The sequence below is a fragment of the Oncorhynchus tshawytscha genome, unplaced genomic scaffold (genome assembly GCF_018296145.1).
Source record: "Oncorhynchus tshawytscha isolate Ot180627B unplaced genomic scaffold, Otsh_v2.0 Un_scaffold_8259_pilon_pilon, whole genome shotgun sequence".
NCBI classification, from domain to species: Eukaryota; Metazoa; Chordata; class Actinopteri; order Salmoniformes; family Salmonidae; genus Oncorhynchus; species Oncorhynchus tshawytscha.
Genome location: NW_024609038.1, coordinates 20,339 through 38,340, shown reverse-complemented (window position 1 = coordinate 38,340; position 18,002 = coordinate 20,339). Strand labels below are relative to the sequence as shown.

Sequence of the window (18,002 nt, the reverse complement as noted above, 5' to 3'; positions counted from 1 at the left end):
AGGAGGGGGAGGGAGGGAGGAGGACAGGAGGGGGAGGGAGGACAGGAGGGGGAGGGAGGATCAGGAGGGAGGGAGGGAGGGAGGAGGACAGGAGGGGGGAGGGAGGGAGGGAGGAGGAGGACAGGAGGGGGAGGGAGGGAGGAGGGAGGAGGGGAGGGGGAGGGAGGGAGTGGCCTCATCTCCTTCCTTTCCTTTCCTTTCCTTGATTGACATGAGGGGGGGGAGGGAGGGAGGAGGGGAGGGGGAGGGGAGGGAGGGAGGGGAGGAGGGGGGGAGGGAGGGGGGGAGGGGGAGGGAGGGAGGGGGGAGGGGAGGGGGAGGGAGGACAGGAGGGGGAGGGAGGGGGAGGGAGGGGGAGGGAGGACAGGAGGGGGAGGGAGGACAGGAGGGGGAGGGAGGACAGGAGGGGGAGGGAGGGAGGGAGGGAGGAGGGACAGGGGGGGGAGGGAGGACAGGGGGGAGGACAGGAGGGAGGGAGGGAGGGAGGGAGGACAGGAGGGGAGGGAGGGAGGGGAGGGAGGAGGGAGGGAGGGAGGAGGACAGGAGGGGGAGGGAGGGCCTCATCTCCTTCCTTTCCTTTCCTTGATTTGCACTGATCAGAGAAGACAGGACAGGTGGAAGGAAGTATCTGAGTGGGGCATCTTTCACCTGTCCTGTCAGTGTAGAGGAAAGAGAAGACAAGAAGAGGAAGTGACTATTGAGACTCACCCTTGGTCCCCGTTGCACACCTCACGGTTGATTGCTACTGTATCCCGGCATCAAACATCCGAACGGTCCATAATATGACCAACGACTCCCATCTCTACCAAGCTATCAGACCTTAACCCGAAGGAACCTCAAAATCCCTTGTCTTAACCTACCCACACTCTGTTACACTTCCTCGTCCGCTCACCTACGACCTTTCCCCACTTTTGAACGTGATCGAACAGCTCAATTAGCCAATCAAAAGTGGCACGCTCCGGTTTGCAAATATTCCCATTGTTAAATCAGTAATAAATGATGACATCATTGTAGGCTAGTGGACAGTCATCCTGGAGCTCGTGAACCCAGAGAGAGAGTGTGTCAACCTAACTTAGAATAATTATCATCATCATAATGTGAACACCATCATAATACTGCTAGTCTCCGGATAGTGTCATTCAGTAGCACAGTTTCTCTTCTTGGCAACATAATAACAGTTCATCATTGGTGGGATAGATAAAGGAGGCGGGACATCTAACAGTTGATTGACAGATAGAGTAGACGGCGAGTTTCAGCTGTAAACCACAGACAGCTGTCAGTTGTTTTGAGTGTCAGTTGTTTTAAGTTCTGTCTCATCCCCAGGCGTGGAAGTGTGTGTGTGTGTGTGTGTGTGTGTGTGTGTGAGTGTGTGTTTAACTGTTACTCTTGATCTCCAGGATAGAGGGGTTGTGGTCCAGAATGGCCAGGATGATTTTATCCATATACTGTCTCAGACGTAGGTTAACACACTCCTGCTCCTTCAGAGCATCCACCAACTAGAGGAGACGAAGGAGGAGGAGGAGGACAGGGGAGGGAGGGAGGGAGGGGGACGGGGAGAGGGAGGGAGGGAGGGGACAGGAGGGAGAGGGAGGGAACGGGGAGGGGAGGGAGGGAGGAGGACAGGAGGGAGAGGGAGGGAACGGGGAGAGGGAGGGAGGGAGGGAGGACAGGAGGGAGAGGGAGGGAACGGGGAGAGGGGGAGGGAGGGAGGACAGGGGGAGAGGGAGGGAGGGAGGGGAGGGAGGGAGGGAGGACAGGAGGGAGGGGAGGGGAGGGAGGGAGGAGGGAGGGAGAGGGGGAGGGAGGGAGGACAGGAGGGAGGGGGAGGGGGGGAGGGAGGGAGGGAGAGGAGGACAGGAGGGAGGGGAGGGAACGGGGAGGGAGGGAGGGAGGAGGGAGGGGAGGACAGGAGGGAGAGGGAGGGAACGGAGGGAGGGAGGGGACAGGGAGGGGAGGGAGGGAGGGAGGGACGGGAGGGGGAGGACGGGGAGGGAGGGAGGGAGGGAGGGGGAGGGAACGGGGAGGAGGGAGGGAGGAGGGGGACAGGGGAGGGGAGGGGGAGGGGAGGGAACGGGGAGAGGGAGGGAGGGAGGGAGGACAGGGGGAGGGGGGGAGGGGAGGGAGGGAGGGAGGGACAGGAGGGAGGGAGGGAGGGAGGGAGGGGGAGGGAGGGGGAACAGGGGGAGGGAGGGAGGGAGGGAGGGGGAGAGGGGAGGGAGGGGAGGGAACGGGGAGGGGAGGGGGAGGGAGAGGGAGGACAGGGGAGGGGAGGGAGGGAGGGAGGGACGGGGGAGAGGGAGGGAGGGAGGGAGGGGAGGGAGGGAGGGAGGGAGGGACGGGGAGAGGGAGGGAGAGGGAGGACAGGAGGGAGAGGGAGGGGTAGAGAGAGAGCGAGAGAGAATGTCAATCAAAATATTTTTTTAAACAAATAAAATGACATTTGACACAAAGTGACTAACATGAGCCTGTAGCTCAACCGTCCCCTCTCCTGCTGATTTCTGTATGTCACTCTACTCTACCCCACTCTACCCTACCCCACTCTACCCTACCCCACTCTACCCCCCACTCTACCCTACCCTACCCCACCTACCCTACCCCTACCCCACTCTACCCCCTACCCCACTCTACTCTACCCTACCCCACTCTACTCTACCCCACTCTACTCTCTACCCTACCCCTCTACCTACCCCCACTACCCCCCCACTCTACCCCCCACTCCACTCTACCCTACCCCACCCCCCCACTCTACCCTACCCCACTCTACCCCCTACCCCACTCTACCCCACTCTACCCTACCCCACTCTACCCTACCCCACTCCTACCCCCCTACCCCACTACCCCACCCCCACTCTACCTACCCCACTCTACTCTACCCTACTACCCTACCCCCCCCACTACCCCCCACTCTACCCCCCACCCCCTACCCCACTCTACCCCCCACTCTACCCTACCCCACTCTACTCTACCCCACTCTACCCTACCCCACCCCTACCCTACCCCCCCACCCTACCCTACCCTCACTCTACCCTACCCCCCCTACTCTACCCCACTCTACCCTCTACCCCCCTACTCTACCCTACCCCCACTCTACTCTACCCCACCCCCTCTACCCCACCCCCCACTACCCCACCCCACTACCCCCTCTACTCTACCCCACTCTACCCCCTACCCACTACCCCACTCTACCTACCCCACTCTACCCCACTCTACCCCACCCCACCCCCCCCACTCTACTCTACCCCACCTACTACTCCCTACCCCACTACTACCCCACTCTACCCTACCCCACTCTACCCCCCTCTACCCTACCCCACTCTACTCTACTACCCCCACTCTACCCTACCCCACTCTACCCTACCTACTCCCCCTACCCCACTCTACTCTACCCTACCCCACCCTACCCCACTCTACCCTACCCCACTCTCCTACCCCACTCTACCCCACTCTACCCTACCCCACTCTACCCTACCCCACCCCACTCTACCCTACCCCACTACCCTCCTCTACCCCACCCCACTACCCTACCCCACCTACCCCTCTACCCTCCCCACTCTACCCTACCCCACTCTACTCCCACCCCACTCTACCTACCCTACCCCACTCTACCCTACCCCACTCCCCACCTACTACCCCACCCTACACTCTACTCTACTACCCCACTCCCACCTACCCCACTCTACCCCACTCTACCCCCCACTCTACTCTACCCCACTCCCCTACTCTACCCCACTCTACCCCACTACCCTACCCCCTACTCTACTCTCTACCCCACCCTCTACCCTACCCCACTCTACCCTACCCCACTCTACCCTACCCCACTCTACCCCCTACTCCACACTACCCCACCTACCCTCTACCCCCCCACTCTACCTACTCTACTCTACTACCCCCCCCCACTCTACCCTACCCCACTCTACCCCACTCTCTACCCCACTCTACCCCACTCTACCCCCTCTACTCTACTCTACCCTACCCCCACTCTACTCTACCCCCCACTCTACTCTACCCCCCACTCTCCCCACTCTACCCCCACTCTACTACCCCACCTACCCCACTCTACTCTCCTACCCCACCCCCCCACTCTACCCTACCCCACTCTACCCCACTCTACCCACTCTACTCTACCCCACTCTACTACCCTACCCCTCTACCCCACTCTACCTACTCTACCCCTACCCTACTCTACCCTACCCCACTCTACCCTACCCCACTCTACCTACCCCACTACCCTACCCCACTGTACCCTACTCTACTCACACACCCCACTGACCCTACCCCACCCCACTCTACCCTACCACCCCCCACTCTACTCTACCCCACTCTACTACTCTACTCTACCCCAGGTTCTTACCCTACCCCACTCTCACCCCACACCCCACTCTACCCTACCCCACTACCCCACTCTGACTCTTCTACCCCACTCTACCCTACCCCACTCTACCCTACCCCACTCCCCTACCCCACTCTACCCTACCCCACTCTACTACTACCCTTCTCCACCCCCACTCTACCCTACCCCCACCACCCCCCACTCTACCCTACCCACCCCATTCTACTCTACCCCACTCTACCCTACCCTACTCCTACCCTACCCCACTCTACCCCACTCTACCCCCCTACTCTACCCTACCCCCTACCCTACCCCACTCTACCCCACTCTACACCCCACTCTACCCCCCCACTTCTGGGTACCTACCCTACCCCACTCTACCCCCTAGGACTCTACCCTACTCCACCCCATTCTACCCTCTACCCTACCCTCTACCCCCCTACCTACCCCCTCTACCCTACCCCATTTTACTCTACCCCCCTACCCTACCCTCTACTCCCACTACCATACCCCATTTTAGGACCCCCTACCCTCCACTCCACTCCCTACCCCCAGCCCACTCTACCCCAGCCCACTCTACCCCACTCTACTCTACCCCTCAGACCCTCTCACCTCGTCCCTAGATGCGTTGTCTATCTCAGCAGCCAGTGACTGGGCCTTGGTGTGGCAGGCAAATAGGTTCTTAGCTTCATACAGACTCAGACTGAGGATCTGACTGTTCAGGTCATCGTTCTGGTCCCGCAGCTTAAAGTTCTCCTGTAGGGTGGAGAGAGGGAGAGGGGGGAGGGGGTGGAGAGAGAGGGATGGTGGGTGGAAGGAAGGAGGGTAGAGAGAGAGGGATGGTGGGTGGAAGGAAGAGGGTGGAGAGAGGGAGGAGGGAAGAGGGTGGAGAGAGGGAGGAGGGAAGAGGGTGGAGAGAGGGAGGAGGGAAGAGGGTGGAAGAGGGAGGAGGGAAGAGGGAAGAGGGAAGAGGGAAGAGGGAGGAGAGGGGGAAGAGGGAGAGAGAGGGAGGAGGGAAGAGGGTGGAGAGAGGGAGGAGGGAAGAGGGAAGAGGGAGAGGAAGGAGAAAGAGCAGTTAGAATATAAACTCTGAGAAAATGTTTCTAATATTGAACACCTTCCTGATATTGAGTTTCACCTCCTTTCGCCCTCAGAACAGCCTCAATTCGTTGGGGTTTTGTGTATGTCTCTTTGTGTGTGTGTGTACACGTTCAGCGGGTGTGTGTACACGTTCAGCGGGTGTGTGTGTGTGTACACGTTCAGCGTGCGTGTGTGTACACGTTCAGTGCGTGTGTGTACATGTTCAGCGCGAGTGTGTGTGTGTACACATTCAGCGGGAGTGTGTGTGTGTGTGTACACGTTCAGCGTGTGTGTGTGTGTGTGTACACGTTCAGCGTGTGTGTGTACACGTTCAGCGTGTGTGTGTGTGTACACGTTCAGCGTGTGTGTGTGTACACGTTCAGCGTGTGTGTGTGTACACGTTCAGCGTGTGTGTGTACACGTTCAGCGTGTGTGTGTGTGTACACATTCAGCGTGTCTGTGTGTCTGTGTGTCTGTGTGTGTGTACACGTTGTGTGTGTGTGTGTGTGTACACGTTCAGCGTGCGTGTGTGTGTGTGTGTGTGTACACGTTCAGCGTGTGTGTGTGTGTGTGTGTGTGTCACGTTCAGCGTGCGTGTGTGTGTGTACACGTTCTGAGTGTGTGTGTGTGTGTGTGTGTGTCTATGTGTGTGTGTGTGTGTGTGTGTGTGTGTGTGTGTCTGTGTGTGTGTGTGTGTGTGTGTCATGTGTGTGTGTGTGTCTATGTGTGTGTGTGTGTGTACACGTTCAGCGTGCGTGTGTGTGTGTGTACACGTTCAGCGTGCGTGTGTGTGTGAGTACACGTTCTGAGTGTGTGTGTGTCTGTGTGTGTCTATGTGTGTGTGTGTGTGTACACGTTCTGAGTGTGTGTGTGTGTGTGTGTGTGTGTGTGTGTGTGTGTGTGTGTGTGTGTGTGTGTGTGTGTGTGTGTGTGTGTGTGTGTGTGTGTGTGTGTGTGTGTGTGTGTGTGTGTGTGTGTGTGTGTGTGTGTGTGTGTGTGTGTGTGTGTGTGTGTGTGTGTGTGTGTGTGTGTGTGTGTGTGTGTGTGTGTGTGTGTGTGTGTGTGTCTGTGTGTGTGTGTGTGTGTGTGTGTGTGTGTCTATGTGTGTGTGTGTGTGTGTGTGTGTCTATGTGTGTGTGTGTGTATGTGTGTGTGTGTGTGTGTGTGTGTGTGTGTGTGTGTGTGTGTGTGTGTGTCTATGTGTGTGTGTCTATGTGTGTGTGTGTGTGTGTGTGTGTGTGTGTGTGTGTGTGTGTATGTGTGTGTCTGTGTGTGTGTGTGTGTGTGTGTGTGTGTGTGTGTGTGTGTCTGTGTGTGTGTGTGTGTGTGTGTGTGTGTGTGTGTGTGTGTGTGTGTGTGTGTGAGCCTCACCTGTTTGAGTCTCTTGACCTCATGCTCCATCTCTATTTCCCGTGTCTTGGCGTTGTATTCTGATAGCCCCGCCCCCTGCCCCGCCTCTGAACCCAGCTTAAACAGCTGCAAGTGCTCCAACTCCCTACGCAGGTCCTCTATCAACTACAAAGATGGAGGGAGGGGGGGGGGTGGAGAGGGAGAGAGGGGAGGGAGGGGACAGAGGGAGGGACAGAGGGAGGGACAGAGGGAGGGACAGAGGGGGAGGGACAGGGAGGGGGGAGGGACAGAGGGGGAGGGACAGAGGGGGGAGGGACAGAGGGGGAGGGGGAGGGACAGAGGGGGAGGGGAGAGGGGGAGGGACAGAGGGGGGGAGGGGGGGGAGGGGGGGGACAGAGGGAGGGGGAGATGGGGAGGGACAGAGAGGGAGGGGGAGATGGGGAGGGACAGAGAGGGAGGGAGAGTTTGTCTGTCACATCAATGTAGTTTCCTAGGTGGTTAGAAGTTAAAATATAGAAGATGGTGAATTTGGTCACTAAAGCAGTTGAGTGCAATAGGAACGAATGGAGGAAAATATATATTGTGTGTGTGTGTGTGTGTGTGTCCGTACCTCTTGCATGGCCTCTCTCTCCTTCTGGAATTCATGTCTGTTCTGCCACAGCTTGTCCATCATCTTCCTGTAGAGGTCCATCTCATCCTTCAGCCTCAGACTGGTGTCCTCCAACCGGTCTGTCATACGCTGCTTCTCCTGGGAGAGGGGAGAGAGGGAGAGGGAGATGGGGGAGAGAGGGAGAGGGGAGAGGGAGAGAGAGAGAGGGAGAGGGGGAGAGAGGGAGAGGGAGATGGGGGAGAGAGAGAGAGGGGGAGAGAGAGGGGAGAGGGAGAGGGGAGAGGGAGAGGGAGATGGGGAGAGGGAGATGGGGGAGAGAGGGAGAGGGGAGAGGGAGATGGGGGAGAGGGAGATGGGGGATGGGGGATCAGGGGGGGAGAGGGGGAGAGGGAGATGGGGAGACAGATGGGGGAGATAGATGCAGATAGATGACAGGCAGATGGGGGAGGGGGAGATAGAGAGGGAGAGAGAGAGAGACAGACAGACAGACAGACAGAGAGAGAGACAGACAGACAGAGAGAGGGAGACAGAGGGAGATGGGGACAGTTATCCATTGACAGACAGGCAGATATGCAGATAGACAGGCAGATAGACAGGCAGACAGACAGACAGACAGGCAGACAGGCAGGCAGACAGACAGACAGACAGGCAGACAGGCAGACAGACAGGCAGATAGACAGACAGACAGGCAGACAGACAGGCAGGCAGGCAGACTTTATGACCACCCACCTGGTCTAGTTTCTCAGTCTGAGACTTCAGTTTACACACGTTCAGTTTCATCTCCCCATTCTCCTCCTCCAGCTGCTGAACTCTATAGAGAAAACAGTTACCCAGATATCTACCATTTCTACTACCAATTTACAGCTGTTCGTTACTAAGGTGTTCCTGCGTGTTACTAAGGTGTTCCTGCGTGTTACTAAGGTGTTCCTGCGTGTTACTAAGGTGTTCCTGCGCGTTACTAAGGTGGTGTTCCTGTGCGTTACTAAGGTGGTGTTCCTGTGCGTTACTAAGGTGGTGTTCCTGTGCGTTACTAAGGTGGTGTTCCTGTGCGTTACTAAGGTGGTGTTCCTGTGCGTTACTAAGGTGGTGTTCCTGTGCGTTACTAAGGTGGTGTTCCTGTGCGTTACTAAGGTGGTGTTCCTGTGCGTTACTAAGGTGGTGTTCCTGTGCGTTACTAAGGTGCGCTTCATTTCTCTTGGACTTTTGGGACTATTTCATTGGTTCCATTGTACCAGAAAAACTCAAGAGTGTGTGTGTACCTGTTACTGAGCAGCTCTATGTCCGTGTTCTTGTCTCTCTCCATCTTGCAGTAGGTCTCTCTGTGTCTATGTGTCTCTTCCTCCAGGGTCTGATCTGCTCTGCTCTCCTGATCCTTCAGCTGCTCCTCCAACTCATGAACCCTGGGAGACAGAGAGACGCACAACATCGCCATTACACAAGTGTAATCGATATCAATTTACAAGGTCTTAAAAAAAAAAACAGTGCGGCCGCGATTCAATCAGAGGCATGTCGTCAACACTATCAACAACGCACCGTTTTAAAAAGGACATTTTCCTTGACGTTAGCAGAGATGGAATTTTACGGTAAACACTGCCTTGACGTTAGCAGAGATGGAACTTTACGGTAAACACTGCCTTGACGTTAGCAGAGATGGAACTTTACGGTAAACACTGCCTTGACGTTAGCAGAGATGGAATTTTACGGTAAACACTGCCTTGACGTTAGCAGAGATGGAACTTTACGGTAAACACTGCCTTGACGTTAGCAGAGATGGAACTTTACGGTAAACACTGCCTTGACGTTAGCAGAGATGGAACTTTACGGTAAACACTGCCTTGACGTTAGCAGAGATGGAACTTTACGGTAAACACTGCCTTGACGTTAGCAGAGATGGAACTTTACGGTAAACACTTAGCCTTGAAACACTGTTGACGTTAGCAGAGATGGAACTTTACGGTAAACACTGCCTTGAAGCAGAGATGGAACTTTACGGTAAACACTGCCTTGACGTTAGCAGAGATGGAATTTTACGGTAAACACTGCCTTGACGTTAGCAGAGATGGAACTTTACGGTAAACACTGCCTTGACGTTAGCAGAGATGGAACTTTACGGTAAACACTGCCTTGAAAGAGATGGAACACTAAACACTGCCTTGACGTTAGCAGAGATGGAACTTTACGGTAAACACTGCCTTGACGTTAGCAGAGATGGAACTTTACGGTAAACACTGCCTTGACGTTAGCAGAGATGGAACTTTACGGTAAACACTGCCTTGACGTTAGCAGAGATGGAACTTTACGGTAAACACTGCCTTGACGTTAGCAGAGATGGAACTTTACGGTAAACACTGCCTTGACGTTAGCAGAGATGGAACTTTACGGTAAACACTGCCTTGACGTTAGCAGAGATGGAACTTTACGGTAAACACTTCCTTGACGTTAGCAGAGATGGAACTTTACGGTAAACACTGCCTTGACGTTAGCAGAGATGGAACTTTACGGTAAACACTGCAGCTGTCAGCTCAAATCTAAATGAGCTTTACATGTCAAGTGTCACTTGTCAACGACGACGTGTCTTTGATTAAATCCCGTTCGGTCTTTCTATTCGAGAAGTTTACACTCATGTGATCTGATATTTAAAGTACTTCTGTGTATTTGAGTACTGCATTTTCAAAGACACAGCCCAAAAACAAGTACTTCTCTTTGAGTATTTGAATACTTATTGTAAAAAACTAAATAGTCTGCAAAATTGTATTTCAAATCCTAAAATGCACCAACTTAAATACACTCCTATGCATTTAACCCGGGTATTTGACAATAGTATTTGAAATAAGTATCTGAAAATTCTATCAAATACTTTCCAAGTGTATACATTACAATATTGAAAATATATCTGAATACTTACTTTAAATTTATGTGAAAGTAGTTGAGATATTTGACATACTGTAGTATTTGAATCCAGGTTTGGTGTGTATACAGTATATCTCACCTGTGTACTAGCTGTGTGTTGCCCTGTTTGAGTTTACACTTGAGGTCTCCATTAGCCAGACTGTCATTCTCCAGCTCGGTCACCTTCTTCTCCAGGTAACTCACCTGAGGACAGACACATAGGTTCAGTCTAGTCTAGTCTAGTGTCCTGTCCAGGGGGTAAAGCCCTGTGGTAGTCTAGTGTCCTGTCCAGGGGGTAAAGCCATGTGGTAGTCTAGTGTCCTGTCCAGGAGGTAAAGCCCTGTGGTAGTCTAGTATCCTGTCCAGGGGATAAAGCCCTGTGGTAGTCTAGTGTCCTGTCCAGGGGATAAAGCCCTGTGGTAGTCTAGTGTCCTGTCCAGGGGGTAAAGCCCTGTGGTAGTCTAGTGTCCTGTCCAGGGGGTAAAGCCCTGTGGTAGTCTAGTGTCCTGTCCAGGGGTAAAGCCCTGTGGTAGTCTAGTGTCCTGTCCAGGGGGTAAAGCCCTGTGGTAGTCTAGTGTCCTGTCCAGGGGTAAAGCCCTGTGGTAGTCTAGTGTCCTGTCCAGGGGTAAAGCCCTGTGGTAGTCTAGTGTCCTGTCCAGGGGTAAAGCCCTGTGGTAGTCTAGTGTCCTGTCCAGGGGTAAAGCCATGTGGTAAAGCCCTGTGGTAGTCTAGTGTCCTGTCCAGGGGGCCCTGTAAAGCCCTGTGGTAGTCTAGTGTCCTGTCCAGGGGGTAAAGCCCTGTCTAGTCTAGTGTCCTGTCCAGGGGTAAAGCCCTGTGGTAGTCTAGTGTCCTGTCCAGGGGTAAAGCCCTGTGGTAGTCTAGTGTCCTGTCCAGGGGTAAAGCCCTGTGGTAGTCTAGTGTCCTGTCCAGGGGTAAAGCCCTGTGGTAGTCTAGTGTCCTGTCCAGGGGGTAAAGCCCTGTGGTAGTCTAGTGTCCTGTCCAGGGGTAAAGCCCTGTGGTAGTCTAGTGTCCTGTCCAGGGGGTAAAGCCCTGTGGTAGTCTAGTGTCCTGTCCAGGGGTAAAGCCCTGTGGTAGTCTAGTGTCCTGTCCAGGGGTAAAGCCCTGTGGTAGTCTAGTGTCCTGTCCAGGGGTAAAGCCCTGTGGTAGTCTAGTGTCCTGTCCAGGGGGTAAAGCCCTGTGGTAGTCTAGTGTCCTGTCCAGGGGGTAAAGCCCTGTGGTAGTCTAGTGTCCTGTCCAGGGGGTAAAGCCCTGTGGTAGTCTAGTGTCCTGTCCAGGGGGTAAAGCCCTGTGGTAGTCTAGTGTCCTGTCCTAGGGGTAAAGCCCTGTGGTAGTCTAGTGTCCTGTCCAGGGGTAAAGCCCTGTGGTAGTCTAGTGTCCTGTCCAGGGGGTAAAGCCCTGTGGTAGTCTAGTGTCCTGTCCTAGAGGTAAAGCCCTGTGGTAGTCTAGTGTCCTGTCCTAGGGGTAAAGCCCTGTGGTAGTCTAGTGTCCTGTCCAGGGGGTAAAGCCCTGTGGTAGTCTAGTGTCCTGTCCAGGGGGTAAAGCCCTGTGGTAGTCTAGTGTCCTGTCCAGGGGGTAAAGCCCTGTGGTAGTCTAGTGTCCTGTCCAGGGGGTAAAGCCCTGTGGTAGTCTAGTGTCCTGTCCAGGGGGTAAAGCCCTGTGGTAGTCTAGTGTCCTGTCCAGGGGGTAAAGCCCTGTGGTAGTCTAGTGTCCTGTCCAGGGGATGGAGTAGGCTGTTAGGCCTGAAATAAAACTCTTATATGAAAGAGGTGTTTTTAATTGTGGGATAATAATAGTCATAGCAGTTCATTTACAGAGTGAAATGTATGTTTCGGAGGGTACGGTTCCGTGTGTGTGTCTGTACAGTGTGTGTTTACCTTCTCAGTAATGTCCACATCACAAGAGTCAATGGAGTCTCTGAACAGGTCCTCTGTGCTTCCCTGACTGCTGCTAAAAGCACTGTGGTTGTGTTGGAACAACTGACTGTAGAGGGGAGGAGAGGAGAGGAGGAGGAGGAGAGGAGAGGGGAGGAGGAGGAGAGAGAGAGGAGGAGGAGAGAGGAGAGGAGAGAGAGAAGAGAGGAAGAGAGGAGAGGAAGAGAGAGGAGAGGGGAGGAGGAGAGGAGAGGAAGAGAGAGAGGAGAGGAGGAGAGGAGGAAGAGGAGAGGGGAGGAGGAAAGGAGGAGGAAGAGAGGAGAGGGAAGGAGGAGGAGAGGAGACGAGGAGGAAGAGAGAAGGGAGGCGAGGAGGAAAATAGGAGAAAGAGAGTAGAAAGGCGAGGAAGAGGGGGAGGAGGAAAGGAAAAAGATGAGGTGGGTAATTAACTAAAAAAGTTTTTTGTTGTTGTGTGATACATTTTTTATAAAACATTTTTCCCAAAACGTGTAAGAGGGAGAGAAGAGACTAAAACAACTGAACAGCTGATCCATCAGTACAGTCCCTCCCTCTACCAGCCACCTGATCCATCAGATAACCCCAGTACAGTCCCTCCCTCTACCAGCCACCTGATCCATCAGATAACCCCAGTACAGTCCCTCCCTCTACCAGCCACCTGATCCATCAGATAACCCCAGTACAGTCCCTCCCTCTACCAGCCACCTGATCCCTCAGATAACCCCAGTACAGTCCCTCCCTCTACCAGCCACCTGATCCATCAGATAACCCCAGTACACCTGATCCATCAGTACAGTCCCTCCCTCTACCAGCCACCTGATCCATCAGTACAGACCCTCCCTCTACCAGCCACCTGATCCATCAGTACAGACCCTCCCTCTACCAGCCACCTGATCCATCAGTACAGTCCCTCCCTCTACCAGCCACCTGATCCATCAGTACAGTACAGACCCTCCCTCTACCAGCCACCTGATCCATCAGTACAGTCCCTCCCTCTACCAGCCACCTGATCCATCAGTACAGTACAGTCCCTCCCTCTACCAGCCACCTGATCCATCAGTACAGTCCCTCCCTCTACCAGCCACCTGATCCATCAGTACAGTACAGTCCCTCCCTCTACCAGCCACCTGATCCATCAGATAACCCCAGTACAGTCCCTCCCTCTACCAGCCACCTGATCCATCAGATAACCCCAGTACAGACCCTCCCTCTACCAGCCACCTGATCCATCAGTACAGACCCTCCCTCTACCAGCCACCTGATCCATCAGTACAGACCCTCCCCTCTATCAGCCACCTGATCCATCAGTAACAGTCCCTCCCTCTACCAGCCACCTGTTCCATCAGTACAGTACAGTCCCTCCCTCTACCAGCCACCTGATCCATCAGTACAGACCCTCCCTCTACCAGCCACCTGATCCATCAGTACAGTACAGTCCCTGATCTACCAGCCACCTGAGCCATCAGATAACCCCAGTACAGTCCCTCCCTCTACCAGCCACCTGATCCATCAGATAACCCCAGTACAGACCCTCCCTCTACCAGCCACCTGATCCATCAGTATGGTAGTCCCTCCCTCTACCAGCCACCTGATCCATCAGTACAGTACAGTCCCTCCCTCTACCAGCCACCTGATCCATCAGGGTACAGTACAGTCCCTCTACCAGCCACCTGATCCATCAGTACAGTACAGTCCCTCCCTCTACCAGCCACCTGATCCATCAGATAACCCCATAGGGTTGTACAGTCCCTCCCTCTACCAGCCACCTGATCCATCAGATAACCCCAGTACACCTGATCCATCAGTACAGTCCCTCCCTCTACCAGCCACCTGATCCATCAGATAACCCCAGTACAGTCCCTCCCTCTATAACAGCCACCTGATCCCTCAGATAACCCCATGGTATAGGGTCCCTTTATAACCAGCCACCTGATCCATCAGATAGGGCATGGTATTGGTTTATAACACAGGGCATGGTATAGGGTTGGTTTATAACCCCAGTGCACCCGATCCATCAGATAACCCCAGTAGTCCCTTCCTCTACCAGCCACCTGATCCATCAGATAACCCCAGTAGACCTGATCCATCAGTACAGTCCCTCCCTCTACCAGCCACCTGATCCATCAGATAACCCCAGTACACCTGATCCATCAGTACAGTCCCTCCCTCTACCAGCCACCTGATCCATCAGATAACCCCAGTACAGTCGCTCCCTCCACCACCTGATCCATCAGATAACCCCAGTAGACCTGATCCATCAGATAACCCCAGTAGACCTGATCCATCAGATAACCCCAGTAGACCTGATCCATCAGATAACCCCAGTAGACCTGATCCATCAGTACAGTCCCTCTCCCTCCTACCTTTCTGTTGTAAAAAGATGATCTCAGTAACTTACCGTCCAAAGGCAGTGCTGGATATCTTTCTGTTGGGGCTGTAAAAAGATAAACAGGAAAATCAGAAATGTTATTGTATAGGATTGGTTTATAACACAGGGCATGGTAGAGGATTGGTTTATAACAGGGCATGGAATAGGGTTGGTTTATAACAGGGCATGGTAGAGGGTTGGTTTATAACAGGGCATGGTAGAGGGTTGGTTTATAACAGGGCATGGTATAGGATTGGTTTATAACACAGGGCATGGAATAGGATTGGTTTATAACACAGGGCATGGTAGAGGATTGGTTTATAACACAGGGCATGGAATAGGATTGGTTTATAACACAGGGCATGGTATAGGGTTGGTTTATAACACAGGGCATGGTATAGGGTTGGTTTATAACAGGGCATGGTATAGGGTTGGTTTATAACATGGTATAGGGTTGGTTTATAACACAGGGCATGGTATAGGGTTGGTTTTTATATAACACAGGGCATGGTATAGGGTTGGTTTATAACACAGGGCATGGTATAGGGTTGGTTTATAACACAGGGCATGGTATAGGGTTGGTTTATAACAGGGCATGGAATAGGGTTGGTTTATAACAGGGCATGGAATAGGGTTTATAACACAGGGCATGGTATAGGATTGGTTTATAACACAGGGCATGGTAGAGGGTTGGTTTATAACAGGGCATGGAATAGGGTTGGTTTATAACACAGGGCATGGTATAGGGTTGGTTTATAACACAGGGCATGGTATAGGGTTGGTTTATAACACAGGGCATGGTATAGGGTTGGTTTATAACACAGGGCATGGTATAGGGTTGGTTTATAACACAGGGCATGGTATAGGGTTGGTTTATAACAGGGCATGGAATAGGGTTGATTTATAACACAGGGCATGGTAAAGGGTTGGTTTATAACACAGGGCATGGTAGAGTGTTGGTTTATAACACAGGGCATGGTATAGGACTGGTTTATAACACAGGGCATGGTATAGGACTGGTTTATATCACAGGGCATGGAATAGGACTGGTTTATAACACAGGGCATGGTATAGGACTGGTTTATAACAGGGCATGGTATAGGGTTGGTTTATAACAGGGCATGGTATTGGGTTGGTTTATAACACAGGGCATGGTATAGGGTTGGTTTATAACACAGGGCATGGTAGAGCATGGACCAGGGTTAAGACAAGTTTAGAAGCCTGGCTGGGGAACGGGGTCAGGGCGGAGCAGGGTTAAGACAGGTTTAGAAGCCTGGCTGGTGAACGGGGTCAGGATGGAGCAGGGTTAGGACAGGTTTAGAAGCCTGGCTGGTGAACGGGGTCAGGGTTGAGCAGGGTTAGGACAGGTTTAGAAGCCTGGCTGGTGAACGGGGTCAGGGTGGAGCAGGGTTAGGACAGGTTTAGAAGCCTGGCTGGTGAACGGGGTCAGGGTGGAGCAGGGTTAGGACAGGTTTAGAAGCCTGGCTGGGGAACGGGGTCAGGGTGGAGCAGGGTTAGGACAGGTTTAGAAGCCTGGCTGGTGAACGGGGTCAGGCTGGAGCAAGGTTAGGACAGGTTTAGAAGCCTGGCTGGTGAACGGGGTCAAGGTGGAGCAGGGTTAGGACAGGTTTAGAAGCCTGGCTGGTGAACGGGGTCAGGGTGGAGCAGGGTTAGGACAGGTTTAGAAGCCTGGCTGGTGAACGGGGTCAGGGTGGAGCAGGGTTAGGACAGGTTTAGAAGCCTGGCTGGTGAACGGGGTCAGGGTGGAGCAGGGTTAGGACAGGTTTAGAAGCCTGGCTGGTGAACGGGGTCAGGGTGGAGCAGGGTTAGGACAGGTTTAGAAGTCTGGCTGGTGAACGGGGTCAGGGTGGAGCAGGGTTAGGACAGGTTTAGAAGCCTGGCTGGTGAACGGGGTCAGGGTGGAGCAGGGTTGGGACAGGTTTAGAAGCCTGGCTGGTGAACGGGGTCAGGGGCAGTAGTTACGTCAGTGCCAGGCAGGGATTAGTGAGGTAGATTAGATAACAAGAGGAAGGCTGTGGTGACATCAGGGAGAACCACGCTATATATAGATCACCTGAGTAATGTCCTGGGCTGTCCTGGGCTAGGATCCTATTAGAACCTGACCTGCTTTTACATAACACACACACACACAGCCTGCCAGGCATGTACGCCCAGAGACACAGATGTCTCACACACACTGACACACACACACTCCCTGAGACACACATCAGCTTTACACTCATTACTGTGTTATAGCATCCTCAAGTGAAAGACATGGTGTGTGTGTGTTGTAACCATAACTAAACTAACCAGCATCTTAAGAGAGTCTGTGTGGTGCCATCTAAACTACCCAACACTAACCATGGCAATGAAATGGCATCTATTCTATCAATTGTATTTCTATGGCCACTTCTATGTCTATTTCTATGTCTCTGTCCACTTCTATGACTATTTCTATGTCCACTTCTATGTCTATTTCTATGTCCACTTCTATGTCCACTTCTATGTCCACTTCTATGTCTATTTCTATGTCCATTTCTCAGGCCAATAACACCTGAACCATAGAGACTGCAGTAACAGACCACAGCATTGGGGGAACACCAAGCCTTTACTGAAAGCCCTCATCTCTCTCCAGAATACACTGCAGATTACATCCTACCCCCCCCCCCCTTTCCCTTCTGCCCAACTTGACCCAGCCTGTGTCTAACTGGGATGCAGTTGGTATGGTAACAACTCTGCCCATAACGAATCTCATTGCCTAGAAAAGGAGGGAAGAAGACAGACAGAGAGACAGACAGACAGAGAGAGAGAGAGAAGAAGAGATCTGCTTGATCGTAAACACCACTGGCAGTGAGAGCTAATCTGTACTGTTGCATGATATGGTACTGTTGGTATCCACTACAAAGAGACTATGTGTGTGGGTGTGTGTGTGTGTGTGTGTGAAAATGACTTCCTGAATAGACTTCCTGAATAGAGAGAGACAAAGAGAGACAAGACAGAGACAGAGAGAGACAAAGACAGAGAGAGACAAAGACAGAGAGAGACAAAGACAGAGAGAGACAGAGAGAGAGACAGAGAGAGAGAGAGAGACAGAGAGAAAGAGAGAGAGAGAGAGAGAGAGAGAGAGAGACAGAGAGAGACAGAGAGAGAGAGAGACAGAGAGAGAGAGAGGTGGTTTGAAGCAGAATGTACACTGCCGTTCAACAGTTTGGGGTCACATCGAAATGTCCTTGTTTTCCATGAAAACAAACATAAACAAAATGAGTTGTAAAATGAACAGGAAATATTAGTCAAGACGTTGACAAGGTTAAAAAAAATGATGTAATGGAATGGAAATAATGGAAATAATGGAATGGAAATAATAATTGTGTTCTTCAAAATTTGCTTTCATCAAAGAATCCTTCATATACAGCAATTACAGCCTTGCAGACCTTTGGCAGTCTAGTTGTCAATTTGTTGAGGTAA

The 18,002-nt window shown here is 52.8% G+C and overlaps 1 protein-coding gene across 2 annotated transcripts in view; it reads right to left on the bottom strand.

Annotated features, from left to right (window-relative positions):
- Nucleotides 1-512: 512 nt before the first annotated feature.
- Nucleotides 513-18,002, bottom strand: part of LOC121844135 (rab11 family-interacting protein 4A-like) — a 34,687-nt gene continuing 17,197 nt past the window's right edge. For both annotated transcript variants that reach the window (XM_042314053.1, XM_042314052.1), the window contains exons 5-13: nt 14,568-14,603; nt 12,155-12,260; nt 10,360-10,463; nt 8,630-8,770; nt 8,100-8,181; nt 7,371-7,508; nt 6,782-6,925; nt 4,943-5,086; nt 513-1,496 (exon numbers count right to left, since the gene is read on the bottom strand). In XM_042314053.1, coding sequence (XP_042169987.1) covers nt 1,374-1,496; nt 4,943-5,086; nt 6,782-6,925; nt 7,371-7,508; nt 8,100-8,181; nt 8,630-8,770; nt 10,360-10,463; nt 12,155-12,260; nt 14,568-14,603 — 1,018 coding nt within the window. In that variant the 3' untranslated portion in view covers nt 513-1,373. The remainder of the gene's footprint in view (nt 1,497-4,942; nt 5,087-6,781; nt 6,926-7,370; nt 7,509-8,099; nt 8,182-8,629; nt 8,771-10,359; nt 10,464-12,154; nt 12,261-14,567; nt 14,604-18,002) is intronic.